This window comes from Fundulus heteroclitus, unplaced genomic scaffold, assembly GCF_011125445.2.
Source record: "Fundulus heteroclitus isolate FHET01 unplaced genomic scaffold, MU-UCD_Fhet_4.1 scaffold_38, whole genome shotgun sequence".
Taxonomy (NCBI): domain Eukaryota; kingdom Metazoa; phylum Chordata; class Actinopteri; order Cyprinodontiformes; family Fundulidae; genus Fundulus; species Fundulus heteroclitus.
In genome coordinates, this window is record NW_023396792.1 from 2,562,285 (window position 1) to 2,585,864 (window position 23,580).

Below are 23,580 nucleotides of genomic sequence, written 5' to 3' on the forward strand. Positions count from 1 at the left end.
CGCGATCTGATGCACTGTTTCGGCTAGCAACCTGCGACAAATCTCCTCCATCTCCTTTCTCATTGACTCCTCCATGCGCAGGTTCCAGCCTTTGTTGTCATGTGTGCTTTTCGACCTTTCTGGCCTGTCAGTTTGCTTACCGTATCGAGCTGGATCCGGCCTGTGCCCCTTTTGAAACCTCTCACCTTCCATGCTGCCATGCTGACCTCTCCTATCCTGAGAAGCTTTCTTCTGCTGCGGCTCAAAACCATGTTGCTTCTTGGGACCAAATCTAGTTTTAGGTTTGAAGGGAGGCATCTCATGTCCCTCCAGACCTAAACTCTTTTCTGGTTCGGCTTGAATCTGCAGAACTTTTTTATCACTATCGGCTCCTTTGTTGGGCCGGACACGTGTTTCCCATGCCACCTGCGCGTATTTCCTGATTTCCTGCATGGTAAGTTTCTTGGTTCTACAATGCATGGTAACCTCATAACGCACGCTTTCATGAAGATTATGGAGGAACAAAGATTTGAAAGCGTGGTCTTCCTCCAAGCCGGGAGCATTTCGTCCCTGAAAGTAAGCAGCCCGCAAGCGACGGTAGTACTCTTTTGGTGCTTCAGTTCTCTTGTGCTGAATTGCAAAAGCTCCAAGAGTCGCAGAAGCTGGGTCTGTAAACACAGAATATTCTCTCTTAAAGCCTGACAAAGAGCTGAGTAACGGTCACGTGTAGCTGGAGGGAGGCTTTCTATGAAAACATGGACACTTCTGGACGTGGTTTTCCAGATAAGCCTCAACTTTTCTCGAGCCGAGGGGCTATATAAGTCTAACAGACAGCGCTCTACCTCTCTGAGATAGTCATCAATGGTGGATTCTGTATTGCTAGGATCAAAACGCTCTATGTCTCGGGCCAGGGACTCAAGTTGACGCATCCGCAGTCCCTGTTCAGGGATCGGAGCTGGTCCATCTGAGTCCTCTCCTGACGACTCCTGCCTGCGGTAACCACGATAGGAGGGAGGTTCCAGTTCTGACCACCTACCTGGCGGAGGCGGCCGTTCGTGGGACGCAGGGGGACCCCCCCTGTCATGAACTCTTGTCCGTGGACGCAGTTCAGAGGAGTGGGGTTCACCTGTGTCCCAGGAACGGTGCTCTCGTCGCCCTGGTGGGGGGAAAAGATCATAGCGGGCCGTGTCAGGGGTCAGGTGGGAAGCAGGTGTTTTCCCATGATTTACATCATGTGGGTCAGTCCTGATTGCCACCTTAAGTTGTTTAGGCATTTCTTTTCGTATCACACTGCTATATCGGTCCTGACCTTCGCTTACCCTTCGCTCAGAAGGTGTCTGAGGGCCCAGTTCATCCAATGTCCTCCAGGTGTGATCTCCATGTTTTCCTTTGGAGTCCTCATACTCAGATCCTTCAGTCTGCAAGCTCATGTGATCCTCCTCTCGCTCCTCTGTGAGATGACAGCTGCCCTGAACTCTCTGTTCTAGCTCCCTGATTCTTTCCTCAGCTAAAACACGCCTCTCAGTCTCTAGCGTTAACCTTCGGTGGTATAACGCAGATAATTCACCCAAAACATCTGCTACCAATCTACCCTTTGGCTTGCTCTGGACCTCCTCCACCAATTCCTGAATTCTCCTCTCACAGTCCTCCATGTTAAACTGATTCAGACGGGTTTGTTCGTCCGGTGTCATTTTAAGCAGTGAGCTAATGACATCCTGGGCCTCCATTCCAATGGAATGGTTTGGACCTTCAGCTCCTTCAGACCTAAACACTGAGGAATCTTCACTATCCATTCTGTGTCAGCTATGGATAACAACACAACAAGTAACAACACTGTAATTTAGCAGAGCGCTAAATGACAGACAACAAATAACAACGCTGTATTCTAGCTTAGCACTAAGCAACAACGCATACACTTTAATTTAGCTCAGCGCTAAACAACAACTGCTAACAACAACTGTTAAGTGGCTTCACTTTAACTATTAACAGCAAACACGCACTATGACTCACTTTACCGCAGAAAGTGGATTCAAATACGTGCGTTTAATTAGGCTGCGCAAGGGAAAATCAACCCTGCGACTTACAATTCCTATGTTTAGGAACGGTTAATATGCTTGTTTAACTTTGAGAATATTAACTTTGAGTGACATGGACCACTAACCTTTCGGCCAGTAATTAAGTGATAAAGCTGTGGCTTTGTTTGTGATGTAAGTTATTTAAGAACAGGTGCTCTACACATGTGTGGAAAATAGCAAAGTGTTTTGGAGCTTCAGAGGTGGCAAAGAATGACAGTTAAAAACCGCTAAATTGCAACCTTAGTTTCAAAATCACAGCTCAATTTTGACCACTTATGATGAGCAGAAGGGGATAAAGGAGGAAAAAAAAAAAAAAAGAAAAATGTTCAAAATAAAATAATAGTAAAAGTAAAATAAAATAAAAATTCAAAAAGGAAAAAAAAAAATTAAGATATGATAATAAGTAAAAAAAAAAATATGAATAAAATAAAATTAAAAAAAAAACAAAAAGGGCGTAACCATCAGGCAAGTTTAAAGAAACTGACTTTCAAAACGGTCCCTCCGGGACACTGAGCGATCTAAGCTGTCTTTAAGACCGTGACTGCAACTACCTATCCTGGCCACCAGATGGAGGCAGGGTCTCTTTTTTCAAAGCAGAACACGACACAGACTCTGATTGACAAGTAGCAGACGCTGGCTGCTGTGTATTTCAATCTAGCTGACTTCCAGTCCAGAAATCAATATTCAAACCTCGGGTTAACAACCTCAAACCACCACAAACACGTATATATTTAGTAATGATACCTCCTTAATCAATTATGACTGAATAGTCCTTTTGGCAAGGTGAGCAGTCAAAATGCTGGAATATGGATTGTGTTCATTAAATTCATAAGTTGCTGGTTATTCGATTTAGTCTAAAGGAACGCCAATAAGTAGACTCGCCCACACAGGGAAACGCCAATTTATGCTATGCCATAAGCTGGTTGAATATGCTTATTATTATTATTAATTATAATTTGGTATTATAATTTAAATAATAAATCATTCAACTCAAAATTTCGCTATAACAAATATAGTTCAAATGGTGGTGATGTTAGCTATAAGCTTATAAGTATTTATACCACTAATGCATTAGTTAACTTGCTGTTATGAACTCATTTATGCTGGAATAAATGATCAGGTCGGACTGTTAACCGACCAGGTTTATCCAGCAGGCTGTGAGAACCCCAATGTAACTGCAATTAGAGTTTAAATCCTTATTCCTTATCACCATCCAATGATATTGTCTCTGTATTAATGTCAGATGTTAACTCCAAAGGAGGTTAGCTCTGATTTCTGAATACCCAGGCAACTGTGAATTGGACTGAACACAAAACAATGTCTATTCCGCAGTGGTTGGTTTTATTGAACCAAAAGCAATTCCCTGTTACAGTAATTCTCTGATTCAAACAACTTTGGAATTCTTACTCATTACTAAACTAAAACATGCAAAATATATATGTGGAAATAAAGAATAAAACAAAATAAACAATGGATTAAAATGAGCGGTTAGCAGATCTTAACTTAACTCAAAGTTGTTTAACACCGCCCTCGAAACACCGGCATTTCACGTATCAGCATTGATAGACAGAACAGCTTTGGGAATCTCACTGGACGCTTTGATATCTTACGAAAGCTAATTCAGCTAAGCTGCCTACAGTTCAGATACACGTGACCCTCCCAAGATGGCTGCTACGATGACGTATGAGGGGAGGTCCTAATGACGTAACCACGCTTACGCTGATGGGGTAATGCCTCGCTTCGAGGGGCGTAGCTAACTGGGAGTTTAAAGCAAAGCCCGCGACTTGCTCGGACAAAGAGATTAAACTGATAAGGAGAAGCGAAAAGAGAGAGGGGGGGGGAGCAGGGAAAAGATGCAAAGAAATAAGGCGGTAACCCACGGCGGGGTTATTGATGAATCACAAATCAACACAGCAAAATCAATTGTAAAATACATGCACATACAAAGAAAATGTTCAGCAAAATAATTCCAACTTCGTCGTGGAATAAAAGCATTAACCAACACCTACAAAGTTCTACGCCTGCCCAGGCACTTCTAAACACCCTGTTGGTGAGACAGAAATAAAAGGGGAGAGTCCGTTACTTTGAGATGCCTCGGGGCTGGTCCGGAGCGCTCCCGAGTGTTGCGGCTTTCTGGATGCGTCTTGACGAGCGCAGTTATCCGCAGGCTGCAGCGGGACCGGGATGGGAAGAAGCTGCTTCGTTTCTTCCTCCGGGTCCACAGTCGCTTTGTTGGCCAGACAAAGCGGGGGTCCTCTTCGATCACTGGGAGATATGGCGTCTCTCAGTCTTTTGATCAGAGGGAATTTAAAAGTACTTATTTTAGTCGACCTCCTGTCTGCACAGGGAATAGTTTGGCTTCGAAAAAAAACTCTCGGTCCAGCGAGGAATTCGAGCACGTGTTGTGGGATCACCCCAACGGAAACAGCTGTGTCTTCTCGGGTTGGCTAAGGCCAGGGAAGAAGGAAGCTCATCGTGTGTGATCGGCTTTTATAGCCATCACCATAGCAACCCTATCTTGATCGGCGGCCATTTTGCCGTGTTGCGTGATGGGAGTTGGTGGCCATTTTGACCACATTGCATCATGGGTAACGCAGTCCGTTACGTCCCGAATTGATGCTGTTTCCTTGATCGGCGGCCATTTTGCCGTGTTGCGTGATGGGAGTTGGTGGCCATTTTGACCACATGAGTTGGTGGCCATTTTGACCACATTGCATCATGGGTAACGTAGTCCGTTACCGCTTTCTGTCACGTCTGAACTGGCACAACAAGGCATTAGTATTAACCTCAAAGCTTAAAACCAAAATACAGAAAAAAAAGCTGCAGACTTTGTTTGAAAATCTGAAAAAACACCAAAGCAACACTAAAGCTGATTCAAAGCTTTTATTAGTTATTTGAAAATCAGGGCTTTGGTTCAAAGCTACCAACCAGCATGAACTCAAATATTCTCAGCAGAGGTGAGAAAAGTCAGACATGGGGACGAGGACTCAGGAGAACAGCAGCAAACAGCTTTTGTCATGATGAGATTAACCTTTTTTTATGTTGCATTCTTACAATGCTTTGCAAAAGTATTCACCCCCTTGCCCTTTTACCTGTTTTGTTACATTCATACCTGTAGTTATATTCGTCTTTTTAGCACTAGTGCCCCTTATTTTACAGTAAGCAAACAGAAAATGGGGTTGAGAGAGAGGGGGAAGACATGAAGCAAAGGTTCATGGGCCGGGACCCGAACCTGGGAGGATAAAAAAAATAAAAATACAACTGAAAATTGGCACGTGAATAGCAAAGGGGGCTATATGTATCTTCCCACTTTGCTACGAAGCCACTGAAAGGTTCTGCCTCAACCAGTCACCTTCAAAAGTCCCATAATTGGTGAAATGTACTCCACCTGTGTGCTATCTAAGGGTCACATGATCTGTCCTATAAATACACCTTTTCTGCAAGGCCCCAGAGGCTGCAACACCACCAAGAAGGAGGCATCACACCATGAAGGCTGAGCTCTGCAACAGTATTGCAACAAGTCAGGAACAAAGTTGATGAGAAGTACAAGTCAGGGTGGGGTCATAAAAAATATCCAAATCTTTGATTTTACCCCAGAGCACCATCCACTCCATCATCTTTAAATTGAAAGCTCATGGTACCGCAACAAACCTGCTAAGAGAGGGCCGCCCACCACAATCCACAGGTGAGGCTATTAATCAGAGGGCAGCACAGAGACCAAAGGTAAAACTGAAGGAGCTGCAGAGCTCCACAGTAGAGACTGGAGGATCTGTCCATAGGACCACAATAAGCAGTACTCTCCATAAAGCTGGGCTTAATGGAAGAGTGATGAGAGAAAAAAATGCCATTAATAAGTGTTTAAAAATAAGAAGGTGTGTTTTTAGTTTGCTAAAAGGCATGTAAGCGACTCCCAAAATGTACGGAGGAAGGAACTCTGGTCAGATAATAAATTTTAACTTCATGGCAACCAAAGAAAACATGCTGTCTGCTGGAAACCCAGCACATCCCATCGACCCAAAAACACTCTCCCCAAAGTGAAACATGGTGGTGGCAGCATCATGCTGTAGGATGTTTTTCAGCAGCAGGGACTGGTATACTGATCTGAGTCAAGGGAAAGATGGATGGTGCTAAATACTGGGACACTCTTGACTAAAACCTGTCAGCCTGCCTGTGATGTCAACCTGGGACGGAGGATGACCTTCCAGCAGGACAATGAGCCGAAGCATCCTGCTAAAGCAACACTCAAGTGGTTTAATGGAAAACATGCCAACGTGTTGGACTGACCTAGTCTAGACCTCAATCCAATTGAGAATCTGTGGTAAGACTTGAAGCTCGTTCTTCACAAGTAAAAACTATCCAACATTAAGGAGTCGGAGCAATTTTGCCTCAAGGAGAACTGGGAGAGACCAGTTGTCATGTTTAATGTTTGCTTCTCAAAAAAATAAAAATAAAAAATAGATAGATAGATAGATAGATAGATAGATAGATAGATAGATAGATAGATAGATAGATAGATAGATAGATAGATAGATAGATAGATAGATAGATAGATAGATAGATAGATAGATAGATAGATAGATAGATAGATAGATAGATAGATAGATAGATAGATAGATAGATAGATAGATAGATAGATAGATAGATAGATAGATAGATAGATAGATAGATAGATAGATAGATAGATAGATAGATAGATAGATAGATAGATAGATAGATAGATAGATAGATAGATAGATAGATAGATAGATAGATAGATAGATAGATAGATAGATAGATAGATAGATAGATAGATAGATAGATAGATAGATAGATAGATAGATAGATAGATAGATAGATTCAAAGTTGTAGGCACATTCTGTAAATGACATGAAAAATGTATTGTAATTCCAGGTTGTGAGGCAACAAAACATGAAAAATACCAAAGTGGGTGAAAACTTTGGCAAGGCACTGTATGTCACAGGGCTTCATTTCAAAACTAGCTGAAAAGTGATGAGACCCAACGCTTCTCTCTCTTGACAGTTTGACATATTAACCACAGAAGCTGAGGCTCAAACTTAGAACCTTTTTGGTTCAAAGATGACCACTGTCTAAAACCAAACCATTTCAACATCCAAAGTCTGAATGATGTATATTTCTTGTCATCTGCTCTAGCTTTTTCTGCTGTAACTTTGTAACATCATCTTTACAAGCTGAATACACTTGTGCCATTTTAAATTTTCCATTAGGATGGTTCACCTTAGACACAACACACGGCAGTGAGTGCAACTCTGAGCAGAGGAACAAAAAGGAATGTCTTTTTTGAGGACACTTCATCACTCACACACTACAAGTACACACAAACAGCAGCTATTTCCGAGTGAGAAATAACTCACTGATCTTGCAAAGGAAAGAGTTGTAATTGCTTTTTTAGCAGATTAATTCCAACCCTGTCCACATGTTGAAGTGTCCTTGTGCAGGACACTAATTCTCAAGTCCTTTCTAATGAGAGATGGTCCATCACAGACCTGACCTTTGACTAATATTTCACACTTTGACTAGACTTGAGCAGAAGACCTTAATCAGGACATTGAGGTGAAATAATATTTGATTCCCCAAACTATGAGTCAGAATATGATTCTGTGTGTCTGTTTAGACACGTTGATACGAGGCCAAAGCAATGCTCTCTAAAGAAAAAAAAAATTTCTGCTAGTTTAGAGCACAATTCGCTTTTGAAACGAAAACATTCTTTATTTTTTTTCTGAGAATATAAACAGCAGAGAACTGCTTCCAGTTAGGAGTGGGTGATATGGACTTCACATTTGAATCAGGACATTTTATATTTAATGTGGTAACTTCTTTGTAGACTTTTTAAGCAACTGTATGACTGTGGCTGCATGTTACTGCAGTCATAGCCCAAACACAAATACTGCTCTTAAATCAAATTTACCCATTTTGAAATAGGATTCTGAAGGCTAAAGGTAGTGTTAGCCTTCCTCAGTTTGTCCATAATTGGTGAAGGCAGCATTCCCACCCCCTCTCCCAGTTCCAGCCGCAAGTGTAATCAATATTTTATTATAGTTACTGGTGTTAGCCTTTCTAGTTTATTCGTGACTGCAGCATTCTCACCCCCTCTCCCTGTTCAAGCCAACCTTTTGGTCTGAGTACAGCTAACGGTGTTAGCATTCCTGGGCTTGTGGTCTATAACCGGTGACGCCAGCGGCTTTGCCCCCTCTCCCGATTATAGCCAGCCTTGTTGTCTAAGGTTGTATTCCAGCTGACAGTGTTTTCCTCCTGATTTATAGTAAAGCTATAATTGGTGACAGGAGCGGTTTCACACCCTCTCCCAATTTTAGCTGACTTGGTCTAAGTTTGTTTGCAGCTAATGGTGTAAGACTCTCTAATTTCATTTTGGGTTTGGGCTAAAACCTGTTCACGCACTGGTGGTTGAATGTGGAGAGCTCCCACTGTTGTATGGATTGTGGGGCTGCTCTCCAGGCAGATGACAATGAAGACCTGTGCCCTGCCTGCTTTAGGCATGATCATCTGGTGGAGCCGCTATCAGAGAATCCCTGCATGAACGGCAGTTACATGCCCCGTGCTGTTTGGACGGCTCGGTTGTCCCAGTTGCGTCCTCAGTATGATGCTGACCTTCCACCCTCTGGGCAGGTGGCCCCATCTCGGTGTTTTAAGCATCGACGCAGTTACTGTGGCCCCTTCTAAGTCTGAACGAGACCTTTCCACAAGAGTTGAGCGGTTGTCTGCGGAATTGGCAAAGATGAGACGTCTTCTCCAGGAACGTCATTCACAGGCCTCAGTTGCACCGGCTAGGTTCTGTTCTCCACCCATACCTGACTTGTCCACAGGGGAGGATGTTTTGTTTTTGGCTGCATCAGCCTCTAACTTTAGGGATGAGGGGGAGGCAGAATCATCTCACGCTCTGAGGCTGGCTCGCTCTCATCACCTCAGAGCCTAGCTGGTGAGTCAGCTGATGGCTCCATATGGGATGTCATGCGTGTGGACTGGGGCGGGCTTCAGTTTAACATCCCGCAAGGGGAGGAGTCTACTCATGGTAGTGCCTTTTTCAGGCACGGATGGACTCCTACTGCCATTGGATTGGAGGAGTACCCGAAGGCGTTGCATGCTTGTTGGCGGGCATGAGAGGCTTTTCACGCTTCTCCACAAATGGTTGTGTGTTGGCGGCTATGCATAACTCGGCCAGGACAGGATTGGATTCCATTCCCACAGTGGTACCTGCTGTTGCCTCTCTCATTGTTTCACCAGATCTAGTGCCTACGAACTTAATGCTGTGTTACAGACAACTTCTTCTGTAGGGCTTACAATGCGGGAGCACGTGCTGGCTGCCTTGGAAATTCCTTGGCACACGTAATGTTTGCCCTCTCTGCATCACTTCAGGATGCTGTTGGTGCATCTACATCAGTTGGGTTTAGTGATGCAGGCTTAGAGGCCTTTGCACTGATGACCAGAGAGCTTGGGCGTGTGATTTCATTCCTTGTTCAAGCTCGTCGACATGCCTGGTTGTATACTCTGACTGAAACATGTCAGAGGACTCTCTGTAGTGTTCCTGTGGTGCCAGGAGAGTTGTTTGGTTCAGCTGCCCTGGAAGCACTGGAACAGACCATTCAGGCATGACAAACAAGACTGTAGCTTTCAGGCCTGAGCAGGGGTATGACACCTCCCCCTTGTCAGCATTCGAGGCGACTATCTGCTGGCCCCAGTGTTCAGTCACCGCGTCAGGTTTTGGTAGGTATGGTGTTGTCTACCCTCAGGATGCACAGCAGAGACCTGGTGGGAACTTTCGTCAGTTAGGGTCAACCACCCAACCAGGCAGACACAGGCTGCAGACTCAGGTCGCCGCCCAACCCAGGAGCCCTAGGGGCTGTGGGGAAAGACAGTGATGTTACCTGGCCAGCCATTGGATATTTCCCCATCTGCAGCTCAATTATTGAGCTGCTCACCCTGTGAATCCATTGGTGGTTGCCACTGGAAATTTTGAGTGCTCCCCTTCGGTCTCTCTCTTTCCCCGAGAGTGTGAAAGCAGCCCTCTCTCCCCTGCAGGTGTCTGGTGTCAGGGTTCTTCCCTATCTTGAAGTCTGGCTTGTTTGTGCCCCTACTCGGCGTGTGCTTCTCCAGATACAGGCCACCAACTTGATCATGTGTCCCGGCTGGGCCTCAAAGTCATCTTGGGGAAGGTTTGGAGCTTCGAAGCAGCCAGTTTCCTTACATCGCCATCCTGCAGCTACTAGGCAAACTGACATCAGTCACCCGTATTGTGCCTATGGGATTGCTGTCACTGCGGCCCCTGCAGAGGTGGTTCAACAGCTTTCACCTGGATGACAGGCTGCACAGACGTTGCAAGCTTGATCATGACTTTGTGCCCTTACTCCGTGCAGAGACAGGGCATATTTGTCCAAAGGGCAGTGCTGAATGCACTGAATGACTAATACCAACTGTGTCACAAGGAATCCTGAGCACATATCTCACTGGGAAGACCCAGAGGATCCTTGTAGAAGAATCTAGCCCAGAGGATGAAGGACCACGTTGATTTGGAAAACCAGGTGAAAGTGCTTGGGGAAGCCCATGATGCAGCAGCACATAGGGTTTCTAGTGGAACTACCCCATAACTTCCTAGGAAGTGGAGACGCTCCTGATAGAGAGGGCCTTCACACCGACTGGCAGGGGACAGCGTCCTGTACTGTAGGCATGGCTGATGACGTCCACGATCCAATGAGAGAGACGCTGTTTGGAATGAGGACAACCCAAACTAGGACCTCCATAACAGACGAAAAACTGGTCTGAGTGTCTCGAACCTGTAGTAGCAGCAATGAATGCCTCCAGTGTCCTCAATGGGCACAATAATTTAGACATATTTCCAATCGCACCTGACGGAGGGTGAAACTGAGCCAACCTCAATGGCTGGTTACACTAGGAACGGGACAACGCTTTTGGCACAAACGCAGTGTTCAGCCACAAGGTTGTCCCAGAACCGTCCGGATTCAATTTGAGACACAAAGGACTGATGTATAGAGCAGGGATGAAATGCAACAATAGTTACATATGTAACTACGGTTCTATGAATCCCGGATGACCGCCAGAGTTTCTCTGTCACTCAGTATCCTGGCGTTCGTGGAAAGTTTCTGTAGGAACAGAGCCTCAGATGATGTCAGACTATTTAGGTTCTGATTAGTCATCCGATCTGTCGCAGGTGTGACTCCATTGGTATTATTACTAGCCGCATGCAAAGGGAACATTCAGTATTTCAACACTGCCCTCTGGCGGTCACCCGGGAATCACAGAACCATAATTACATAAGTACCTGTCGTTTTATGACTGAAAGTTCTGGTTGAAAACTGATGGAGCTAAAGGGTCCATCTTTTGGATTCTGCCTTTTCCTCTTCAAACTTCTCCTGAGATTTAAGGCAGGTTTTAAGAACTTCTGATTATGTGCTAAAACCTTTGCTTTTGAGCTTCATGAACAGACTTCAGTCATTTAAAAAAAAAAAGTAAAAAAAAAAAGTAATTGAATTAATCTTTAATGTTAAAGTACATTAGTGTGATTGTGAATCCAAGGTTCCTGTCGACCCTTGAAAAGTCTGGAATCTGAATACTTATTCAGGTCTGGAGAAGTACAGAAAAAGAAAATTAAGGTTTGGTAAAACCTATGATTTTTCTGATTTGTTTTCCTCGTCATCACTGTTGTAAAGGACAAAAATCTAATAACATATTACAAAAGTTGTAAATTCTTTTTACCCAAAAAATGTGAAACTTGACAGTGAAAAAGCATGGAATCTGAACAAAACAACCAACCCTGCTAAAAACATAAAGCCTGAGTGACAAATTCCAATTCAAACATTACATTTTAATTAATGTATCATTATTGGAGTTCTTGGTATAAATATTTTAACAATACACTAATCTCATTATTTTCTATAAAGTATGTCATTAGAGCTCATTGACTGAGCAAAATAATTTACTCTTTAGACTGATTATTGATAGACTTGAGACTGATAAGGGAAATAATAGTATTTTATTAATGAGATAATTAGGTAGCATTCTCGTTTGATGTATTTTTCTGATAACCAATTATATAGCTATATAATTTCCTTTAAGGAAGAGTTTCTTATATTTTGGGTGTTTTTTATGTAAAAAACAAAAAACAAAAACAAAAGACTAACTAAAAAATTAAAACAAACAAACCAACAAACTATGTAATCTTGGTATGATCAATATAGCCTTTACATTTGCATTTACACTCTGCTGTTAGTCTGATAAAAATAATTTTACCTCTTTTGTGAAGGTAGACAACTGCATCAGCTAAACAACAGATGATTTCTCTTGTCTCGTCCTCTGTAAAGAACCTCTTTTGCCGCAGCAGCTGCTCCAGGCTGCCTCCTTGACAGAGCTCAGTGACCAGACAAATCTTCTAGGAAACAGATGAGAAAAAGGATAATTTATGTCTTCAATAGTATTTAGACCGAAAGAAAGCCATAAAAAAATATTATAAATCACATTTTTGACGAGGATTTCTGTTGAGACTGGGGATCTACAGGAAAGCAATCCTTACCGTAGGTGTGTTGTAGGTTGCCTCGAGGTATATTATGTGGGGATGGTTTACTTTTTTGAGGATGTTTATTTCGTTATCCAACATCCTAAACTTGGAACTTCCTGCCTGACGTGATAGAATATTAAAGTAAAGAGGAAATGACTGCTCTTGTTACATGGACTTCTCTAACTGGTGCAACTTTTTAATCATAAAAAACAGGCCTCCCAGTGGGACTTCAGACTCTCTCACCGCTGGTTTGCGAACCTCCTTAACGGCCCATTTTGTTTGTGTCTTGACGTGAGTCGCTTCATAAACAGTTCCAAAACTTCCTTGACCCAGTGTCTTCCCAAATTCGTAAATTTCCTGAGTGAAAAAAAAAATAAGAACAAATAATTATACATGTGTTGCAAACTGCTCAATGTTGGTAGCTTTCCCTCACTCTGTGTCTCGGACCCCACAGTTACATTTTCCAAACCAAATGCTTACACGGTAACTCTGATATACCACCTAATTTAAAACGTTCCAAAAAACATGCAAGATTTCCTGTCTCTGGAGCTGTGGAATATAGTATTTTTAATCAACTCACAAATGATTAAGTTGCTGCTGCAGTTCGTTCAATCTCAGGTCTAATTAACTTGATTATTATCTGTGTCCATGCAAGACTGAGCACTGGCTGCTTTGCATGTGGCAAACAGAGCGGTCAAATTCCCCAAAGAAAGCGGCCTAGACAGAAAAAAGTAGAGACTGAACCTCTGCTGGAGCACCATTTTGAGTTGTCAATGTCTTGGTGACACAAACACAAACCACAACCATTAGAGCTGCACAATATGTCACAAATATATCATCATTGTAGTATCACTGTAGGAAGTATCAATATCACAAAGAATTGCTCGTACCGCATTAAATATTTTCTTTCTAATCATACTATGCATTGCTGTACTAAATAACCAGAATGTGTTTGGTGGTGCTTGTTGTTTAATGCAGCAGAAAACCATTTTTTGAGAACATTAAGATTCTGGTAAAGTCAATATGATACCGTAATCATTTTACTGGATCAGAAATGATGAATTTCATTTTCTTCCCGTATCTGGTTATAATACTTACTATCAGAGGTTTAGGTTTGCAATGGACTCACAGCAGAAAGGCTTCAACGCTGTATACTACACAATTTAATCCGTTATCACAACTCATATCGGCATTTAAACCTTCGACCTTTAGTATCACATATTGCATGCTTTCCAAATATTGCATAGTTCTAATTACAACTCTCCTTACCCTGAGTGTTTCATCAGTTTGGAGCCGTATAAGAGGAATATCCCTGTCGGATGTAGCAGCAATGGTTCCAGACTGATGCTTCATGTCTTGCCCACAAACATCTGCTTGTGTTACCCAGAGATAGAAAAAGTGGGATTCCATCATTTCTCTGAAGTCAGCTAGAAAGTAAGAACAATATGTTCATAAGAAAATATTAATAACTATACTTTGGGGAACCTAGTATTTATCTTCTATCATGGCTATCCTATCATTTAAGTGGCACTTTCGTTTTGGTAAAACATTTTTGGAAAAAGCCTACATGCAATTGTCTACATTACTAGATATTCAAGCCCAGAAAGTAGACAAATAATACATATTGTGGAAAAATATTTGTGTTATATACATTATTATTATTTGCTAGGTTAAACAATGCAAAGTAAATTACATATCTGTAATTTGTTGGTATTTAAATGCACCATCAGCATGATATTGTCCACCTTGGCCATGAATATTCTAGTGACGTCAGAGGAAGTGGCGTGTAGAGTACCGATTACCAAGTTAGGTATGTAGTAGCTCCCCCATCAGAGCATTTGTGGATGATCTGATGCTGACTACAACGTCGCTCTAGGGCTGCAGATGCATCTTCCAAGGACTTGAGTGTCTTATTATTGGGCCAGGAAGAACTTTAAACCACCTAATTGCAGGTTGCTAGTGGTGAAGTAAAGAAAGGTAACAGACCAGTTCTGCTTCTCACTAGGAGGGACACAGATACCATCAGTTGCAGAGAAGCCAGTCAAGAGTCTGCACCCTTAAAGACACTGCAGGCCTTCAAGCTACTGCCAACCCGTTAGAGACCTGGCTGTGACAGAGGACAAGTCAGGACTGCCAGGCAAGTTCAAAGATTTGATCTACCAGCATTTTGACTCTACTGTTTTGGCCACTGCTAGTTTATAATGTGCCAATTTCCATCCTAGAGAGCTTAGAGAGGAAAGTCACCCGCTATCTGTGGAACCGGCCAGGCTAACCAGTAGCACTGCCTTATACGGGAAAAAGAAGAAACTTAAACTAATGGAAGAGTTTATGGTGTCCCGAGCAAGAGCAGTACCACTGTATAGAGACTCCAATGACAGCAAGGTCTCCTGTGCAGGCATAGAAGCCAGAACTGGCAGAAAGAGGCAGTCAACCAGCATAGTGAGTTAGTGAGGGAGGTGGAACCTGGATGGGAAGGGCCTTGGAAGTAGTCCAAGACCTCATTACAGAACCCAAGGAAAGAAAAGGTACCAGGGGAGTGGTTGCCTAGTGGTTAGAGCATTGAGCTTGGGTCCCAGAGGTTCTATGTTCAACTCCCACAGACCGCCACTCTGGGTCCCTGAGCAAGACCCTTAGCCCCCAATTGCTCCCCAGGCGCCGCACAGTGGCAGCCCACTGCTCCCCAAGGGGATGGGTTAAGATGCAGAAGTGAATTTCTCCATTGTGAGATCAATAAAGTTCAATTATTATTATTATTATTAATCCAACATAAAGTCCAGGGTGGAGGATGCCAACACCAGCAGGGAATGAGGACAAGATGGGAGCAGGCAGCAGACCAGAAAATATCATGGACAGAGCTGTGGAAGTCTGAGCAACATCGAATCAGCTTCCTGGTTCGGTCTGTAGCCGATACGGTCTCTTCCATTGAGCCCTGGCAGAAACCCCCACTGTGCCTGGAGCACATCTTAGGCTGTTGTCCAAGAGCACAAGGAGACGGGTGCTGCTGTTGGAGCGACGCCCAAGTGCTGAAGGTCATCGCAGAGGTCATCAGCACTGGGATTTCTTACAGTAGACAACAACAACCAGCAAGGCAAAACAGTGCCTTTGTTAAAGCCAGGGAGAGGTCACAACAGCGCCCAAATTGATCAGGGGCGTTGCTCACAGCGGCACAAGACTGGCAGTCGAAGGTCAATCCAGGGAGACGGTTTTAATTGTCAGAAAACAGTGTAGAAATCATGCTTAGACCAGACATCATCTCACAGAAGCTGCCGTAAAGGGATCAAGATGGATGTGGTTAAAATGGGGCTATCTGCGGCGCACACAGGCTACTCAGACACAAGCAAGGCCCTGATCAACCCTGGCTGGGTCACATGGTGGCAGCATATGATGTTGTATGACCTTCAAACACCCAGTGGGACCAGGATACATCACTTATTTCCAGTTTAGATTTTCATTGTAAAAATACACTAAGTTGCTTCTTTTATTTAAAATCCTACATAAACGCCCAAGACCCATTGCTGCATGTCTTCCCCCTTTCTCTCATCTCCCTTTACTATCAAATTAAGGCCACTAGTGCCAATAAATAACATTAAGATGCAGGTTTTTGAATTATTCTTTGAACAATTGTGATTTTAATATTAACCAATGGCAAGGATCAGCATGACTGGTGCATCTATAACAGGACAACATTCAAGAAACATCTTTAAATAATTAAAACATGAAGCCTATTTCTCCTAAAACGTGACTATTGTCTCGGTACGACCCTATATTCACTTTAAGCATAATTTAGCCAGCTTGAAAAACAGTCTTTAAAGCCAAATTAAATGTAAAGCAATTATCAAGTGATGACTAGGAGCGATGAAGTGGATCCGCCACACGCACAGCAATTAATTATTAACAAGGAAGCAGTGTCTTTAACCTCCTCACTCCGACGCATTATTTTAGCCCTGACAGGGCTCTCATAACAGGCCTGTCTCTCCCATTATTTTATGTCTAGTTTCCAATCAAAATGATTGTGACAGCCTCTGGAAATTCCAATCACCTCAATCAGAGCTCATTTGTGGAAGACAGAGGCATGTGATGAGTGTATCACTGAGAAACCGAAGCGACTGGAGCAGGGTTCTGTGTGTCTCAGGTATCTTCTGAGACAGAGGTGCCTGATCCTTCCCACCTAATCTCTGATGCAAAGGAAATGGGAAACCAAGGTCAACCTAGGGTGAGAAGTTGGACCTTAAAAGGGGTCACAAATTGCTTTAAGTCTCGAGTGCTGCAATCTTCAGATCTGTCTTCCAAAAGCCACAGCTCAAGCTACAAGTTAAACCGCAAAACGGATTACCGTACTTACTTTTTTTTATTCGTGTGTTCTATATCTTCATAAATTAAAATGTTTTTGAGTAAGCCTATATCCAACCACAATCTATAACCTAGTAAAATAAAGGTCACTGACCAAAATAGCTATTTTTACTACCACTGGTAATAACTGAAAAAAAAATTACTTTTGTCTACAAAGAACTAAAGCATCCTGCAAAGTCTACCAAATTAAACAAGTTTTCACACCATTCAAGTTGAGTTATTAAAAGAAACACGGCAGAATTGTTAATGGAGTAACAAAGACATGATCAGTGATATGCAAGGCTTCAGGAAATATGCCTGTTGGATGACCCGATTGCTTAATGCACAGCTGGGATTTAAAGCACTCAGCCGTTTCATGGTTAAGAACCTTGCCCTAGTGGACCTAAATGACTCCTATTAAGGATGCACTTTCTACTCATATTGTAAAATTTAATACACTCCCTGAAGAACCAAATCCAAGGACCTTTCTTGACTTCATTAAGTCACCACTGAAACATTCTTTGTGTGCCCCTTTTTTTTTCCTTTCATTTACATAAAGAGATGAACCCCTTTTTTAGAAAAAAAAAACTACAGTACTAGGTCACATATTGACAAGCTCGTTTAGATGGCACAAATTATAGTGAAAACATTTAAAGAACAGTAGTCTTAATTCTTCTCTCACGCACACACCGAGACACAAGTAAACATGAGTACACACCTTAAGCCCAGGAGACGCAGACTGTGGTCCACCTTTTACACCGTGTTCACCTCATCTCCAGTTTCAACAGGAAGTAATTAGAGCCGGCAGACCATCACAGGTCAAGTCCATACTTGCCTTACCTCTCCATCATTTAAGGGGGAAATTACAGCCTTTTTTCTCTTCCATTAGTACAAAATGAATATTCACAGTGCACAATGGAGTGTTTTTAAAGTCAGTTCTTTAATATTGAGCACAAAAAGCCAGAGACATTTTCCAAGAAAACGAGGACCAAAGCAATTAGATGCCTTGCCTCCTTTGTAAGTTTTCCCCCCGTCAAATCTGCTTGTGCTTCATTTGCTGAAGGTAATGTATATTTACACTGCCTCGCACCCTCGGCGTCAAAGACAAAGTCAAACCGCACATTTGTCATCGTCACTGGATTGTTGTAGAGAGCACAATACGCAAGGTGGCTGCCCTCCAACGTGGGGCTCAGAGGAAGTGAAACTTCATGCTATAATGACAAGAAGACGAAGGCATTAAAAGTCAATTGGTGCCGGTCCACACCGTACGGTCCTGTGGGAAGGCTGATGCAGCTACGGGTTCAGAACGAAACGACCTAGGATCTATGAGCTGTGCCAAAGTCTAAACTAATTCTGTAGCGAAATACCACAGATGACCATGAGGCAGTGGATTCACAAACGTTTGAGCTGTGAAGGACAACTGTTTAAAAATAAGAAAACGTATTTTATGATGTGCTGAATCAATATTTTTTTTCCCCCACAGGTAAGAATGTGGCATCTGATCAATGTGCTGGGGATTGTGTTAAGATAGGTTGATAAACCAACTGGTAGTTCACCCCACAGGTATAATACAGCAGCTTGAAAGTGTCTATCTTCTCTAAATACACACACTTTCCAGCAAAACGAGGAACTGTTTTTTTTTTTTACAGTCTTTTACTCACATCCTAAATGAATGCTTGTGGCCCTAATGGTGGCATACTTTGTACTTTATAGGCATGATGACTATAAAGTACAAAATACGACAACAAATATGTTACTGATTGTTGTTGGTGGTGTTTTTAGTTTTTATTTTGAAAATATATGACAGGGGGCAGAGTTACAGGTAAGATATGCAGTTATAAAGCAGCTTTGCATAATACAAATTATTGTTCAGGGCCTTTGGAGGTTTGCTTTCTTTGAATGCACAAACCGTAAAGGTTAAAGCTCTGTAATATTTTCCTGCTGTAACAAAAAGCTGCTAAAACATGTAAAAAGAAAAAAAAAATCTAACAAAAACTAAATTGCTGCAAATGTAATCAAAATATGCACCATTATCTGTTTTACTCAAGCCCTAATATTATATTTGACTCCTGTGAAACTTAATCATTTATTGACAGCTTGGCTTTGATGACTAATGATAAACTTCACAGTCCTAATGAAGCGTGGAATTACGTTACCTGATGAGGCAAGAAATTGCATGTTTAGAATGCAAATGTCCCATCTACTTCAATAAGTTCTGCAGGGAAACCTAATATTATGCAGCAAGATTACCAGAGCTTGTGGGCTAAATATGATATACCAATAACACATCAGGATTAAGGCATTAAAGCTGCCATCTGACTCACTAAAGAGCTGTAAAACTATATTGTAACTGACAGCTGAGGAACAATTGAGGTGAATATTTAGGATAAATCGCAAGAATACCGTCAAATACAGTAATAGAAAGTATTTAGACCACTTGAACTTTTTCACATTCTTGTAACGTGTCATGTGAGAGACCAACACAAAGAATCATTGGAATCATTGATTTGTGCCAGGAAAGTGATACGTGGTTTACTAAATATTTTACAAATAAAAATGTGTAAAATCGTGGCCTGAATTTGGATTCAGCCTCCTTTGATCAATACTTTGTAAAAGCACCCCTTGGTTACATTACAGCAGGAAATCCGGTTGTAGTATGTCTCTACTACTTTTGCATGTTTAGTGCCTGAAACTCCAGGCTGTTCTTTGAAAAATAGCTCAAGTTCAGTCAGACAGGATGGAGAGCACCTGTGAAGTTCAGTTAGTCTTGCCACACATTGCTAGATTTAGGTCTGGACGTTAATGCGGCCTTTCTGTTCGCAGCTCTGGTTGTTAGAATAGAATAGAAATATAATTTAATGTCCCTCAGTAGACAAATGAAGGTGTACCAGCAGCAAAGTCAATGACAAATAGAAGTATGCAGATTCACAAAGGATAAAAAATAAAAAATAAAACGAAAAATAAGACTAAGATACTGTACAGTGAGAGCAAATTTACAACATAAGAAAATAATATTTGTCCTGTCCTGGCTTGTTGTGGACAAACCTAAATAGCAGAACCTGAAAGTTAGATTATGTTCAACGTAAGAGTGGGAAGCTATAAAGCAAAATGCAGCAATAATCAGAGTTCTCCTCAAAGATGAATATCAAAAGAACGTCTCTTTTTGAGAGTGGACAGATAGTCATTGAAGACAAAAGTTAAATATCCAAAAGAAACCAAAATACACAATCCAAACCACAAAGGTGCAGAAACTAAAACCAGTGGCCCAAAGAACCAATCGAGTTTTCACAAAAAAAAAAGAGTCTCTTGGCAAAGATTGTCTGGCTGGCCAGGCTTGTACAAAAAAAAAAAAGCATACCCAGATTAAAATAAACGTACCACTGAGCAGGGTAAATCAGCACCCACCGTGGAGGAAAAACTCCAAATACCAGCAGGGATGTAAGCAACTTATTGAGTTTGGTGGAAGCCGTGATGGTTAGTGTTAATTTTCTTCAGCACATAAAACTTCAAATTTAGGCACAAAGTTTTATTTGGGTCTCTTCTTGACCTCTTTCCATAAAGACTAGATTTATGAGGTGCAAATTTAATAACTATCCTGGGGTGTAGATCTACGCAACTGATTTATCATGGGCAAACCTGACAAACCTCTGAAGACTTCAAAACACAACTGTGATTAGAATACCTACAGCTAGCTTCTGTTAACTAACTATGGGACTTCTTAGGGCAGCTGTTTGGGTTTTATTCAGGTGTATTAGAATAGAAGGAGTGCAAATGCACACCACACTTTTCAGATTGAAATTTAGGAAAACGTTTCGTTAATCCAGTATCCGCACATAAAGTATCAATAAAACACATTGAAGGTTGTAGTTGTCATATACTGTGAAAAAGGCTAATGGGTATAAATAGTTTAGGAGGCACTTTACAGTATCAGGAAGGAATGATCAAAACATTATTTAGCATTTAAGCATTTTGGTAATGAAAACTGGTGTAAAAATGGAAAATATACACAGAACTGTCCAGGAGTTTAAAACAATCCATGTCTTATTTATCAAATTTTCCAAGAAGAAATTCATTTTTTTATCATAAACTTTCACCTTATCTGTACACCTGCAAACTTGTGGTAATTGATCAGCATAGGAGTCTCAAATTAAAAGCCGCTGAATACAATGCACTCTAGACCTTTCAGATTTTTACTTAGGTAAGAAAATCGAAAAAATGTTAAATCACGTGTCCTTGTCCAGTTCCCTCTAAGTAATAACAAAATACTACTTTGTTTTGGTCTATCACATTAAAATCCAATAAAATACATTAAAGTTTGTACATAGTACTGTGACAGAAGGTGTACGAATAGTTTTCCAAAGCCCAGTAAATGTGTGTACCACATTTTAAACTATACAAAAGCAATTTCAAAGTAAAGAACAAACAAATCCACTAAATATGTTGGTCATTTCTTACCTGTTCAGTTGTGGGATCAAGCTAACTCAAGAAAAAAAATCCACCTCTGTGCTGCTTTTAGGCTTTTATTAAACATGTAGTGGATGTCAAGGGTTAAGCTGTTATTCGGATGCAGCAAACAAGTGCATGTTGTTTCCCTATAAACAAACCTCTTAAGAGACCCCCCCCCATCTTTCTTCAACGGTCAAGTATGATAAGTGTCAAATGGCGAGGAAAAGAAAAAAAAAGAAATACACGCTTTGCTATAGGGAAGCAAAAGATCAAATTCTGCCATTCGCTTAGGGCACTCCACATGTTGCTAGAAGATAAGGGCCAACAAATTCAAATTTTCCTCATTGGTTTAATCCTGGTTAAAGCTAATCTCTGCCCTTGCTGGGCTCAGCCTTGGGAGGCGAAGAGGAGAGACGTGTGAGAAAAAAACATAAAATTTAGGCCACTGCAGAAACAAGAGCAAATCAAATTCATTTCCAAAGGTAACTTGGAGGAAAACACAGTGCATACATAACACTGCAAAACTCCACAGACCTTGTCATACCAACTCATAAATATGAAATTACCAGCATATTTAAAGAAAATCGACTAAAACTGTGACCAGTCTCCCAAATTTAGCTATGTTCATAGCAGGCTGGTTTAAAAAAAACAGCTTTAGCTAGCTAGCTGTAAACGTTATATAATTAATAAAATGAGAACTAAAAAAAAAAAAAAAAAAGAGGTTATTGATTAGCCATCACGGACGTTCAGTTTGTTGTGACGTCAGAATAAATGATCGTGCTCACAGTCGCTTTTATTTTTGCATTTAAAAAAAAAAAAAAACACCCCTGAAAGCTTTAGTTTTATATCAGGAAGCGATTCGCCACAGTACGCGTTGCCATGGCAGCGGAGTGTGTGAGCACTCCCGGGTGATTTCACGTTTTAAAATAGGACGGCGCACCAAAAGGGACCGAAAGTGACACACACACACACGCGCGCGCAAAGTGCCACGCTCTAACAGTGGCAGCAGCTTCTCCGAAAATTCAGCAACATTTTCTTACCACTCAGAAGTGATCATTTTCCCCTCAACAGGTCGCTCATCACGCAGAAACTTTTTTCCGCCGGTGGATAACTAAGGCGAGTCGAGAGGGACAAAAGTCCCTCGAAGTGGACCTCGCTGCTCCGGGTCGGTACCGTGCGTCTGTTGACCTAATCCCCCCAAAATAGACGCAAAGAAGTGGACTGGATTTAAAGGCATTAAACAACTACCTTCAACACCTTCACAGGAAACTGGTTATTCTCTGTGGCCTCCTGGATTTAGCTTGATGTCTGTCGCCACTTGGTGGACCAATATTGCAATAACGCCAAAAGATCTTTTTTGGCTTCATAAAACAACATAACTTGAAAATCTGTGCTTTTTCAGAAGCAAAGATTTGCTTAGAAATAAAACTTAGGAGAAGAATGACTAAGAAGTTGCAAGCAGCTCGGACCCAAAGCTTTAAGGCTATAAAGGTGATAATAATGTGATTTAGGACCCCAGTTCAAATCAAGACCATAATCCACAAAGATGCACACAGAATCACAACTAGTATCTCGTTTACACTACTCATATTTTATTTAATTCACATTAAGGTTGCTGGTGAAGATTCTCAATCATCCAGGTCATGATCATTCCAAAAAAAAGTAAAAAAACAAAGCAATTGGACTTGTTGAACTTAAACTACGGAAAACAAGTCCAGTTGCTTTGTTTTTTACTTTTTCTTTTTTTTTTTTTTTTTATCACATTAAGGTTTCAACAACACTTGTTTTATATTTGAGCTAGTTATATTGCGTGAGTCTGTAAATTAGTTTTGTGACTGTATGTGTTTCAAACTGTTTATTCACATATTAAATAGCACCCAAGATAAATGCTAATGTTATTGTTATTTTATTTATTTAATTCATTTTTCTTTGTTTCTTTGGTTGCCAAACTGATCTCAGAAAAGGAAAATAGTGTTTCAGTAAGTCAGTTCTATAAACAAACAGGTGACATGGGTTGGTTCAGTGACAGTCATAGTGGAGGGACAAAGTTTAATATTTATTAGTCATTTTTGTGTAATAAAAAATAAAATAAATAAATAAAACAGTAGAAATAATCACATTGGTAGCATTCTATTCCAACTTTGTTTTTTTAAAAAGCATAGAACTGTCAATTTTTATTTTAAATCTTTCCAGTTACATTATTTA

At 41.4% G+C, this 23,580-nt stretch overlaps 1 protein-coding gene across 2 annotated transcripts in view; it reads right to left on the minus strand.

Moving 5' to 3' along the window:
- stk33 (serine/threonine kinase 33) overlaps window positions 1–22,649 on the minus strand; it is a 39,126-nt gene extending 16,477 nt beyond the window's left edge. Inside the window, exons 1-5 of one of the 2 annotated variants that reach the window (XM_012873066.3) lie at window positions 22,416–22,649; window positions 13,870–13,983; window positions 12,844–12,957; window positions 12,616–12,720; window positions 12,336–12,474 (exon numbers count right to left, since the gene is read on the minus strand). In XM_012873066.3, the coding sequence (XP_012728520.2) occupies window positions 12,336–12,474; window positions 12,616–12,720; window positions 12,844–12,957; window positions 13,870–13,953 (442 nt within the window). In that variant the 5' untranslated portion in view covers window positions 13,954–13,983; window positions 22,416–22,649. Of the gene's footprint in view, window positions 1–12,335; window positions 12,475–12,615; window positions 12,721–12,843; window positions 12,958–13,869; window positions 13,984–22,415 lie in introns of those variants that run through there. The other variant, XM_021321736.2, reaches the window with a different exon arrangement.
- Window positions 22,650–23,580: the final 931 nt, after the last annotated feature.